This window comes from Marmota marmota, unplaced genomic scaffold, assembly GCF_001458135.2.
Source record: "Marmota marmota marmota unplaced genomic scaffold, marMar, whole genome shotgun sequence".
Classification (NCBI taxonomy): Eukaryota; Metazoa; Chordata; class Mammalia; order Rodentia; family Sciuridae; genus Marmota; species Marmota marmota.
In genome coordinates, this window is record NW_026000168.1 from 9,231,537 (window position 1) to 9,244,544 (window position 13,008).

A 13,008-nucleotide genomic window follows, 5' to 3' on the forward strand; every position below is an offset into this window, starting at 1 on the left:
CCTCGAACTTGAAGTCTTCCTGCCTCAGCTTTCTGAGCCACTGGGATTTCAAGCATGCACCACCATCCTTGGCTCAATATTTGTGTTTTTAATGAAGACTAGTAGTATGGGACCATAGAGTTCTTTTTATTTACTCAGTCACAATCCAATGTGACTATTAGAATGTTAAAAAAAACTAATATCTTCCTTTCATAGTTGTGTTAGATTAACTTTTTACATAAAAATAAATTGATCTAGAAAAGTTTTGACTGGTACCTTTCTACAGAGTGTACCACTTAAAAAAGAAAATTTCTGGAAACAAATGAGGTATTAATTAAGCTGTAATTAATTAAAAATGCATTGAGTCTCTAATAAACTGCCATTTGTATTTCGCTTTTAGTAGGGATGAACTTTTTGCTTTTTAGAGCCCTAAATATATGCAATTTCTAAAGTCATCTTTTATTTTAAAAGAAATGACATCTACAAGCTTTTCTAGGTATTCTGAATCTGTGTGTGTGTGTGTGTGTGTGGTGTGTGTGTGTGTTTAACAATTTGGTCCAGTAGTACATGCACTCCCAATTGTAAAAGTGAAGGAACATTAACTGCTTTTAGTATAGTGAGAGGGATATAGTGAGTATCCTGATGTTTTAAAGCTTATTTGCCTATTTGAAAGCATTTAAACATTTCTTCTTATTAGAATTGTGACTATGCCTTTTTAGTAAATAAAAGGAAGGCTCTAATGCAGAAAGTAGTGGAACAAGCATAACACCTTTCCTAATCTACTTTTCAGACACAGTTCCAGACTCTTGGCTGAAGTCACTCAGATGTGAAGCTGTGCGCATGCCTGGAATTGAGAGACACAGCTGAAAGACTCCAAATTGCTTTCTGCCTTTTGAAAAGTCCAGAACATCATCCCTTTGGACTCTGGCATTCTCTACATCTCAACCGAGACTGCTCGAATGTTTACATTTTCTGCTCCGTGTCAACAGATAGAGTTCCCATTTTGTTAAAACTCACTCCCCAGTGCTGAGACTTGAGCTTGTTCGGCAAGCCAGCATGGCTGGGGTGAGCCTGGTAGCAGCTGCTTGCCAACTGGTGCTGGGCTTGCTAGTGACATCCTTCACGGAGTCTTCCGTACAGAATAGTGAGTGTCCACAGCTCTGTGTCTGTGAAATTCGTCCCTGGTTTACCCCGCAGTCCACCTACAGAGAAGCCACCACCGTCGACTGTAATGATCTCCGCCTCACGAGGATTCCTAGCAACCTTTCTAGTGACACACAAGTGCTTCTCTTACAGAGCAATAACATCGCAAAGACGGTAGATGAGCTTCAACAGCTGTTCAACTTGACTGAGCTAGATTTCTCCCAAAACAACTTTACCAATATTAAGGAGGTAGGGCTGGCGAACTTGACTCAGCTCACTACTCTGCATTTGGAGGAAAATCAGATCACAGAGATGACTGATTACTGTCTGCAAGACCTCAGCAACCTCCAGGAACTCTACATCAACCACAACCAGATCAGCACTATCTCTGCTAACGCCTTTTCAGGCTTAAAAAATCTTCTAAGGCTCCACCTGAATTCCAACAAGTTGAAGGTCATTGATAGTCGCTGGTTTGATTCGACACCTAACCTGGAAATTCTGATGATTGGGGAAAACCCTGTGATTGGAATTTTGGATATGAACTTTAAACCCCTCTCAAACTTGAGAAGCTTAGTTTTGGCAGGAATGTATCTCACGGATATCCCTGGAAATGCCTTGGTGGGCCTGGAGAGCCTGGAGAGCCTGTCTTTTTATGATAACAAACTGGTCAAAGTCCCTCAACTCGCCCTGCAAAAAGTCCCCAATTTGAAATTCTTAGACCTCAACAAAAATCCCATCCACAAAATCCAAGAAGGGGACTTCAAAAACATGCTCCGGTTAAAAGAACTAGGGATAAACAATATGGGGGAACTTGTTTCCGTGGACCGCTATGCCCTGGATAACCTACCAGAACTCACAAAGCTAGAAGCCACCAATAACCCCAAATTGTCTTACATCCACCGCTTGGCTTTCCGAAGCGTTCCCGCCCTGGAAAGCTTGATGCTGAACAACAATGCTTTGAATGCCGTTTACCAAAAGACGGTAGAGTCCCTTCCCAATCTGCGGGAGATCAGTATCCACAGCAATCCCTTGAGGTGTGACTGTGTCATCCACTGGATTAACTCCAACAAAACCAACATCCGCTTCATGGAGCCTTTATCCATGTTCTGTGCCATGCCCCCCGAATACAGAGGGCAGCAGGTGAAGGAAGTTTTAATCCAGGATTCAAGTGAACAGTGCCTGCCAATGATCTCTCACGACACATTCCCAAATCATTTAAACATGGAGATTGGCACTACAGTTTTTCTAGACTGTCGGGCCATGGCTGAGCCAGAACCTGAAATCTACTGGGTCACTCCCATTGGAAATAAAATAACGGTGGATACCCTTTCGGAAAAGTACAAGCTAAGCAGTGAAGGTACCTTGGAGATAGCTAATATACAGATCGAAGACTCAGGAAGATACACGTGTGTTGCCCAGAATGTCCAAGGGGCAGACACTCGGGTGGCCACCATCAAGGTCAACGGAACCCTTCTGGATGGTACCCAGGTGCTGAAAATCTATGTCAAGCAGACGGAATCTCATTCCATCTTAGTGTCTTGGAAGGTCAACTCCAATGTCATGACATCAAATTTAAAATGGTCGTCGGCCACCATGAAGATCGACAACCCCCACATCACATACACGGCCAGGGTCCCGGTAGATGTTCATGAATACAACCTGACCCATCTGCAGCCATCTACCGATTATGAAGTATGCCTCACCGTGTCCAACATTCACCAGCAGACTCAAAAGTCATGTGTCAACGTCACAACCAAAACTGCTGCCTTTGCCCTGGACATCTCTGACCAAGAAACCAGCACAGCCCTCGCCGCGGTCATGGGGTCCATGTTCGCCGTCATTAGCCTCGCATCCATGGCTGTGTACATCGCCAAGAGATTTAAGAGGAAAAACTACCACCATTCCCTAAAAAAGTATATGCAAAAAACCTCTTCCATCCCCCTGAACGAGCTGTACCCACCACTCATTAACCTCTGGGAAGGTGACAGCGAGAAAGACAAGGACGGTTCGGCAGAGGCCAAGCCAACCCAGGTCGACACATCCAGAAGCTACTACATGTGGTAACTCAGTGGATATTTTGCTTCTGGTAGTAAGGAGCACAAAGACGTTTTTGCTTTATTCTGCAAAAGTAACCAGTTGAAGACTTTTGTATTTTTGACTTTGCTAGTTTGTGGCAGAGTGGAGAGGACAGGTGGATATTTCAAATTTTTTTAGTATAGCGTATCGCAAGGGTTCCACACGGCTGGCAGCAACTCTCGGCTTCCAGTTTGTGTTTGGTTTTTATTCTTATCATTATTATGATTATTATTATTATTATATTATTATTATTATTATTATTTTATTTTAGTTGTTGTGCTAAACTCAATAATGCTATCCTAACTACAGTGCTCAATAAAATGATTAATGACAGGTCGGGGTTCCCCTGTGCTTTGACCAATAGCATGACCCCTTCTTCTGAAGCCATCAGTAGGAAGTTCCGCATCCTCCAAAAAAAGGTAATTAATATACAGTTTTGAAGCAGCATTGAACCTTTTGTAGCAATCTGGTTTACAGACTTTAACCCAAGAAGCTGACTAGACTCGCTACCTTCCTTGAATGACTTTAGTTGACTGTACTGTAATGTTGTATCAACTGAATTGAATGTTTGCCTTTCAACGACCACTTCTCTTTCATTTTTCCTCTTTTTTTTTGTAATAGTTAAAGAGGCTTAGAAAAAGCTAACAGGCAATAGAAATATGTATATCAGATTTTTTAATGTAACAAACTACATGTTAATTGTTACCTTATTCTTTTTATCTTTAGTAGACACTTTTAAAAGAAGAGATAATTTTGTTGTGTTGAACTCACCAACCTGTGGTGTACAAATGAAGACAGAACTATAATAAATTAGTTTTGTTCTGATTTTTTAGAACACTTGCAATAACGTATCATTTATAGTTCTTACCAGCCACAGTGGTAATGATATATTTTTCACATCCATGAAACAACAAATGAAATAAATCAGCTGTCACATGATGTCTCTTAAAAAGCTAGGCCCTAAAATGTTTTGAATTCTTTTTGTACATGAAGAAATAACTATTTTAATTCAGATATTCTAATGAGAAGTGTTTCTATATTTTAAATATTACTGACCAGAATCAAATGGGAAGGTGTTCATATTAAAGAAAGAAGCTGTATTACTATATCCCATGCATACCTAAACAATCTCTCTCTCTCTCTCTCTCTCTCTCTCTCTCTCTCTCACACACACACACACGGATACTTTGGATTTGTCATTCCTTTTCTGTAAGGGTTAAGACCTGATTTATTTTTTACAGTCTCCACATTCTCCATCCAAGTGTGAAGCATGGAGCCATGGACTCTTTCAAGTGTATTTCTGTATCCCTCTTAACAGCCATCTGTATGCTTAGACTCACACGAGTCTGTGAATCAGTGTGGCGATATCTGCTGAGACAAGTAAATGACGGAGAGAAAACAGAACAACTTCTGTACGGTGGACATTTTTCATCCAATACACACATATATAGTTGGGCAGAGTTGAGTGTGTCAAGATCACCCAGGAAACGCCAGTGTGAAGCTGAGAACAGGAGCTAGGTTTAGGAGGAAGGCCAGGAAGGGAGGAGGCGGGAAGGGAATTTGAAAGCATAGGTAGAGGACAAAAGAGCCATTTGAAAATTGAAATGGACGAGGCAGAGACATAAAGAAAGGCTATCCCAGATGGCAGCTCTGACACGGACACACTGTCACATCAGGAGTGATGAGACTGTCAAAAGGGACCAAGATGAAGCAGGTGCCAGAAGGGCCAGAGAAAGGACAAGGGGGCAGAAAGAAAGTCCAGATGAGGCAGGCTGAGAGCCTCCGGTCTTTGCCAAGTTCTTTGTTTTGTGAATCATTAAAAAAATATATAAATATTAGGGAGCTGGGGGTGTAGCTCAGTGGTAGTGCATTTACCTAGCATGCACCAGGCCCTGGGTTCAATCCTAGGGGTGGGGGGTAAGGGGGGAGTCATTTCTTTATATTTCTAAAAGAAGTGGGGAGGGAACTTCAGATGCTGAAACAAGCAAGCTGCAACAGGAAAACAGTGAGTACCTGAGCTAGAAGCATCCTTTCCCACAGCCTTCGTCTGTTGATAAGAAAAACTGAGGCCCAAGGAGGGTTTGCCCCTGATCCAGGTCAGGTCCTCCTGCCCTTTGAGAACTCTGTACCCCACTGATTGCTTCAGGCCCAGCAGCCTTGTAGACTCCCGTGCAGGGCTCCTCAGCTCTGAACAACCTGTGCTGCCCCTGCTTTAAAAATGCAGCACACCCTCAATTCCTGTTGATTCAGGATGACTTTCAGCACAAAGGGTAGTGCAGAGGACCAGGGAACTGTCTGCCTTGCTGGTACTGCCAAGTACATGTGGGAAACAGAAGTGGAAATGCTTTGGATGCAACCAGGAAGCATTTCCTGCTGGGTGAGTCTTGTTTTCAAACATCTGCAGAGTAGTAAACCATCTATCAACAGCTCTGATACATCTGAAAGTGGTGAAAGCAAGCAGCACTGAAAATGAGACCCACAGCAGCTTGCAGCTGTCGGGAGGAGGCACCATTTACCCACAAAGCAATGATTGGAACCTGGCACAGAATAGGCATGGGAACTTTGGTGAAATAACTGAAGTAAAACAGTTCAGCCATGCTCCATTCTGAGTACATAGCAAGCACAAGGAATTCCAAATGTTTTTGCCAACGATATTCTTTGCCAGGTCAGTTGGGAAAATTTTTGTTGTTGTTGTTTGTTTATTTATTTATTTATTTATTTATTTATTTACTTTGAAAAAGTATTGAAGCTTTTTTTCCCCCTGCCCTTGATAATGGGTCAGATTTCACTCAATAGAAAGCAAGATGGCATAGCTCTTTTTCCCCCAGCCGAGTATTTCCTCATTTGTATTTAATTTAATTTGATCAGTTAGACAGGCAGTGAAATTAGACATCAGACTAGGTCCTGATTGATAATGGAGGTGCCATCACCTTTACCAGTGAAGTGGCTATTATAGATCACATTCTAATTTCACATTTTCCCTCTTACTCCCCGTTGCTCTGAGGGCATACAGTGTGTCTCTAACCTGATTTTACAAGGTTATTTTCGGAACATTTCCCTAAAACAGGCATTCCCTAATTTGCTCATCTAATTAATGACAAATCAAATTAATACCATGAATTTTAAAAATGCACGATTATCAGTGTTTCTACTTAGGGCTCTGTGACTGGCAAAAAAGGAATCATCTTCAATTCTTTTGCAAGCAATATCAAAATCCATATTTTCTGTCATTTTGTGTATTTATTCATTCATTCATTTATTTGCTAATAACACCACAGTTACCCCCCTTTGCTTGCTGTTGGCTATCTATCTCTTTTCATTTTTCAAAGCATTTTCTTTTCTTCATTCCTGTTTTCACCATGGGGTGGGGGGAAGCATTTTGTACTTCTAACACTTTTCTGGGAAAAACCACTTTCTGTCTTTCTGTTCACTGAAAAGGAGAATTTAACCCCTTCTGATGAATTCTAAGTACAATTGAAAATTCACCTTACTCTCTTCACCTTACTTCTTTCACTCTTACCCTGCTTGCAAATAGACTTTATTCTTTCCTTAAAAAAAAAAAAATTCTTCTTTTAATTCAAAAGGAATTATTTGGGAGAAAATGTTTCTTTCAAGCTCAGATTTAGAATCACCATTTGATTTGTTACTCTCAAATGAACCTCACCTCTGCAGGACTTGATCTAATCTGGGGTGGAAATGATTTCTCCGTTGCCTCTCCCCCACCAATAATCAGCTCCTCTCAATCAGTTAAACTGGGAATTTAAGGTACATGGTGAAAATAAGGAGCTGGTGAGGGAACTAATGATTTTTATCCTTGCTGGTTAACGGAACTAAAGGGTTTCTTACATTGTAGAACACCTCAGAGACTTGATAGTACTAATAGAAAGTGCATAGCATTGGGCTGCTGATATCTCAGAGGAAAATAGGGGTTTAATTTAATCCTGAAAAAGTTTGGTGAATTGTATATTATTCTTTTCCAACTTACAGATAAGAAAACTAAGACCCATAGAAGTATTTGCCTGGCACCATGCAACTCTGTAAGAAGGTGTCCATCATGGGATCCCCAAGCTCCCAGTTTTCTCTCCCTCCACCCAGGTGGAAGGAGGAGCTTCTATTGAAGGGCAAATCTGGGGGTCACTAGGCACCTGGGGAAAGAGCAAATGCACAGTTGCAGGAGGGACACTGAAGGCTTTCTTCTTGTCTTGAATTTTTTCTCTCCTTTAGGAAACACTCTATGCTGAGATCTCTAATAGTTTTGTGTTTCAAAACTGGGTTTCCACCAGGCTAAATTTTAATTCTACTCTTCAACTGCCCCATGCCCATCCCTGTTACACACTTGTAAAATTAAAATGTTTAAAGCTTTTTTTTTTTAATTGGAGGAAATTCAAAACTCATTTGTCCCTTAGGAGAAAGGGACAACTTACATAAAACTAATGACAAACTCCAAAACTTAAACAGGAGAATATGAAACCCACATAATTGAGCAGTTCCAAGGGTGGTATCTGACATCCTGGAAACACCCAGATCAACCAAACGGCTCCTGCCTAATCATGGATTGGTGGAGTTTGCTGGTAGATTTCTGTTTAGCCAATCCTATGCCCCCCAACACACACCAAAAAAGAAGTCTCGGAGCTGTCAAAAGACATTAAAATGATGGAGATTATTTTAAAAGGGAAATGTAATTGCCCTTGCAATGTACCCCATCTTGTCAGTTATATGCTGCCTAAGAGGAAGCAAAGCCCGTGTCATGTACCTCATGAAAGTATCTCTGGACATAAATTGGGTTTTTTCCTTCTTAAACCATTAAGGTTAGTCTCATTTTAATCATTTCTCGGATCTGCTTTTTGAAGCTATGCCCCATCCACCTTGGCCTTTCACTTTCTCTCATAAGGTTAGACTGACAAAATGAATTTCAGCCTGGACCCTGACAGAGTGATCAAGAATCCCTAATAAGGGGGGTGTCCTGAATTAATAAGGTGGCATTTCAATGTATCCGCCTGCATATTAGCATGTCTCTCCAATGTCCACAGAAGACCTTGTGGCATGAGGAAAAAGGACAGCCATGTCCCTGCTGCCAGGACTGTGTGGTTTGGGGTTTTTTGTTGTTGTTGTTTTTAAGCAAGGACTTAACGAAAGAAAAAGAGAAACATGTACTGTGTATTTAGTCCTGTGCCAGGAGCTTCCCCTGGGTCACTGACACTGACTCCTCCAGGAGATCCATCACTTCCTCCAGGAGATGGTACCTGTATTGTCCCGACATCAGTGAATAGTGGGTAATCTGCCCCCCCAGGGCAGAGCGATATGCCTGGAGTCATACAGCTGGTGAGAAACAGAACTGGGACAGACACTCAGATCATGTGACTGCGACTTGCAGATTTTTAACCACAGAATGATCCACGAGCTACAGCTAGATCAGGAGTGTGGATGCATATCTCCGAAGCACATTTAGCACTTGAGACAGGGAGAGTGGGGGAAGGGCACTTCCCAGCACTGAGCCCAGGGTCTCATTTAAGACTCAGAGCTGAGGTCAATACAGTGAGTCCTCTGCATCCACTCATTCTGTATTTGTGGATTGAACCATCCGTGGATTGAAGATACAGGTTCAGTCTCGCTAATGGGAAATACTTAGAAAGGTTGCAGGTTGCAAAGCTTTTGTTTGTTTGTTTTTTAGATTTTTGGAAAATTTGTTTACTGGTTAAACATCCCTGATCTGGAATCCAAAATGTACCCGAATCCAAAAATTGTTGAGCATTATGTTAGTGCTCATGACACTTTTCAGCACTGATACAGTGCTCAAACAGTTTTGGTCAGATTTTTAGATTAGGGAAGATCAACCTGTATTTTTTTAATGTTTCTGTACTGTTATGGCTTAGATATTAGGTGTCCCCCCACCCCAAAAGCTCATGTTTGAATCAAAGCAAAAAAAAAAAAAAGTTTAGAGGAAATGATTGGGTTATGAGAGTCTTAACCTAACCAGTACATTAATTCCCTAAAAGTGATTAACTGGGGGGGGGGTAACTGTAGGCAGGTAGTGTATGGCTGGAGAAGGGAGATCACTGGGGGTGTGCCTTTGGGGTGTATATATATATATTGTCCCTAGTCTTCAGTGTCTCTCTGCTTTCTGATTGCCATATCAAAGCCATTTTCCTCCACCATAGTCTTCCACCATGATGTTCTGCCTCACTTAGGGCCCAGAGCAATGGAGCTGGGTGTCTGTGCACTGAGACCTCTAACACCATGAGCACCAAATAAGCTTTTCCTCCTCTAAAAGTTCTCTTGTCAGGTCTTTTTGTCACAGCAGCTAAAAACCTGACTAAAACATGTGCAGGACATACACCGGCTTTTCTTGTCATTGTTCCCTAAACAACATGACATAACAAACATTTCTTTAATAGCATATGCATTGCTTTAGGTTTTACAAGTCACCTAGAGGTGATTTAATGTGGAGGAGGATGTCCTGGGTTCTATGTGAACACCGGGCCGTTTTATGTGAGGGAACTGAGTATCTTCAGACTCTGGTATCCCCCAGGGGTCCTGGAACCAATTCCCAGTGAAGGCAAGTGACAAGCATATAGAAGTCACAGCAAGGACAACTCTAAAAAGCTTGAGATGCCAACTTCATACAAACAATTGGAAGAAACCGAAGCTGCAGAAGAAAAAAAATAGTAATCAGATTGAAATTAATAAAAATAAAATGGGTAGGTGGGAGTAAGAGTAGGCTCCATAAATTGAGCAGTAGGCATTCACCAGGGCTGTGCAGAACGCTTGGTAATAGTCCTGTGGAATCCTCTGGAAAGTTGCACCCAGAGTGCTAACCGGGCCCTCTCCTTTAGGAGATTGATTTACTTCTTCAGTGGGCAGCCAGGGAAAGAGTAGTTTCCATGATCTCAGGGGCCTTCTCACAAGAAGTTTTGTTAACGTGGTATTTAATGTCATTGGTAGGTGAAGAGGGGGGAAATGCTATGTTGTTTTTTTCTGCTTAAACCATTAAGGTTAGTCTCATTTTTAATCATTTCTCTGATCTGCTTTTTGAAGCTATGCCACATCATCTCATCAGGTGCAAAGACTTGTTCTGAGGCCCTAAGTCATGTCTACTCTGCAAAATTCCAGGGGTTGGGGTGCCGGGATCATCAACTCACTAGGGAACTGTTAGTGAAGAGTTTTATGGCTAACTCCCACATCTTTGTGATCTCAGTAGCCCTTACTTGTAAAATATATGCTGTTCTATCTTCTGGAGGCAAATTGGTTTAAATGTCTCGTGTGCTGATGAAACTATTAAAAGAAGGCTACTGTGAGCTTCTCTTGTTAGAGCACCACGTCCTCATGAACAATACTTCACCCAATTTTATTCTGACTGCCTTCAGTGTGTTCCCCGTATCATCAGGTGGTTCCTATCAGCTATTCATTTAAACATGTATTCTTTTAACAGTAATATATAAAGCACAGAGAAAGGTATATATTAACAAAAATAGCATCTCATTCTAGGACAAGGAAGAAAAGAAGAAATAAATAAAATGATTTGCGTATAGTCTTTTCTCCCTCTGCATATTTATATTTGTATATACACATAATTGTAAAACGTCACCTGTATGAATATAGAATTAAAATCCTGGTACATATGGTTTTGTATACATTTTTCTATCATGCAAGAAGCAAGCATTTTTTATATCACTAAATTCTCTTGGAAAGCATGATATTAAAGGCTGTATATAGTCATCTATCATATGGATATGCAGTCATTAAACAACTCCTTCTTTTGGAGATATGTCTTCCATGTCAAGACTGGGAGCCATAAATAAAAGCCTATGCTGCTTATATTATCAATGGTGCAGTCATGGAGGAAGATGGACATCCACCAAGAGGATAAAATGACATGAAGACACCAGGAAGGAGAGCCTTGGTTGGTTTGGGGGTGGTCAGAGATCAAATCTTATTACTTGAGCTCAGAATTAAAAGATAAGGTAAAAGTTCCACAAGGAAATGCACAGAGGGAGGGTATCTAGGCAGAGGGAACAAATTACCCTTATGTGTCAGCTTTCCATGACTGTGACAAAATACCTGAGAGATGGGTTACTTATGAGGAGGAGAGGTTCACAATTGCAAAGATTCTATTGAGTCCGCAGTCACTTGGCTCTATGGTTTTGGGCCTGTGATGAGGCAGAAGAACATCAAGGCAGGGAGCAAGTGAAGAAGCAAAACTGCTCACCTCGTGGCAGCCAGGAATCAAGGGAGAGAGGACCAGGCCAGGGTCTGGATTTCCCCTTCAAGGGCATGCCTCCAGTCACCTAGCTTTCTTCCACGAGGCCTGACCTCTCAGAGGTTCCTTTACCTCCCTATGGCACCATGGGTGGTGACCAAGCCTTTACCTTACGGACCTGTGTGGAACATTTAGGATCCATGTCAACACTGATCATAGGGTTTCCAAGGGCACGAAAGAGGACCTCCAAGAAGACCTGGGGATTGAGAAAGCATTTTGCAGAAGGGGAAGGGGCTATTAAAAACAGAGTCACTGAAGAAGAAGCTGAGATAGAAGTTTTAGCAAGTTCTTGTGTAAAGATGAGCAAGAGAGCCAGGTGAAATGAGGCATCCATGGTCCCAGATGAAGTTTTCCTCCCAATTTAATTTTTTTTTAAAAGCTATTCAACATAATCACTGGTGGAGTGCTTTCCTGGTGAGATAAGAGAAGCTTGCATGAGCCGCTTGATAAACCTTTCTGAGCCTGGGGGGACTCAATATGGAATCTCAGCTGTGGTTATATGTAAGACACAAGCAATAAACAGATGTGAGATGGCCCTAATTGCCTCAGTCTATCCCAGTCAGTGGCCTGAAGTTAGTCTAGGTTTCCTCTGGTGTTGAGAAATTAGGAAGTGCATCTTTGGAAAATCAAAATTGATAATGTGGAGTTTTAAACCCAAATTAACTATTTGACTCCTTTGACTACTAAATATAAGTTCCAGTTCACTTGCTTAGACAAAACTTAAAAAAACAAAAGCATTGTAATCAACAAGACCTTTAACTGGGAAAGCCATACTGGAGTATAGCTACCCCCAAACTTATATTTTGCACTCCCTTTTCCAAAAGAACAAATCGAAGGCCTTGTAGCACAAACTAATAGTTCTGAATACAAACTTGATTGTCTTGGTGTCTCTGCAGGGATTTTCTTTGGATTTTTATATTAGATTAATTCCTGGTAACAAATTTATGACAGCAAGCAGAGATTGACAGAAATCTCTCTCTCTTCCCCAGGTCAACTCTTAACCAGTTTGCATTGTGGACCTAACACTCCACGGTATTTTTATCTCTGGGAGATTTGTCCAAACCTGTTTTCAGATTCCACCTACCCATGCTCTGAATTATTACTTCTGTCTGGTGAAAGATCCAAATGACCATCCTACAGATATCTTAATTACAGTCCACGTCACCAGACAGACAACATAAATTATAGTTAGCTTCCCATTAGCCACCTAAATTGAATCAGGCACTTTGCAGACAATGAAAAATACTAGACCATCCAAAAGTTAAAGAGAGGTTTGTCGAATGAATGAAGTTATTCACAACTTGGACTTCAGAGTGAACCACAAACTGTTGCCAGAAGCAAATGTATCTTCTGGTTAGATGTTGTTGTGTCTGGTAATAGATTTTTGGACTGATGCAGAGAGCAAGTTGGTATTTGGTTGATTTGGGGAACAGATTGCATTTCTTCAGTTTTCTTCTTTTTGCTTCCATTTTGAGGCTTGGGAAATTTTTGCCTTCATTCCAAGTTTGTAGGAATCATTCAACCCAGGACATCTGCTTGGGCTGAACCACTTG

The 13,008-nt window shown here is 41.3% G+C and overlaps 1 protein-coding gene across 1 annotated transcript; it reads left to right on the plus strand.

The window, feature by feature from the left end:
- The first annotated feature begins 738 nt into the window (after window positions 1–738).
- Lrrn1 (leucine rich repeat neuronal 1) lies at window positions 739–4,042 on the plus strand. The gene has a single exon (XM_015494943.2). It carries the CDS (start codon window positions 1,036–1,038, stop codon window positions 3,184–3,186), a length of 2,151 nt encoding a protein of 716 aa, XP_015350429.1. The 5' UTR covers window positions 739–1,035; the 3' UTR covers window positions 3,187–4,042.
- Window positions 4,043–13,008: the final 8,966 nt, after the last annotated feature.

Coding starts and splice junctions, on each gene's coding strand:
- Lrrn1 (XM_015494943.2), top strand. CDS start 1,036: ATGGCTGGGGTGAGCCTGGTAGCAGCTGCTTGCCAACTGGTGCTGGGC.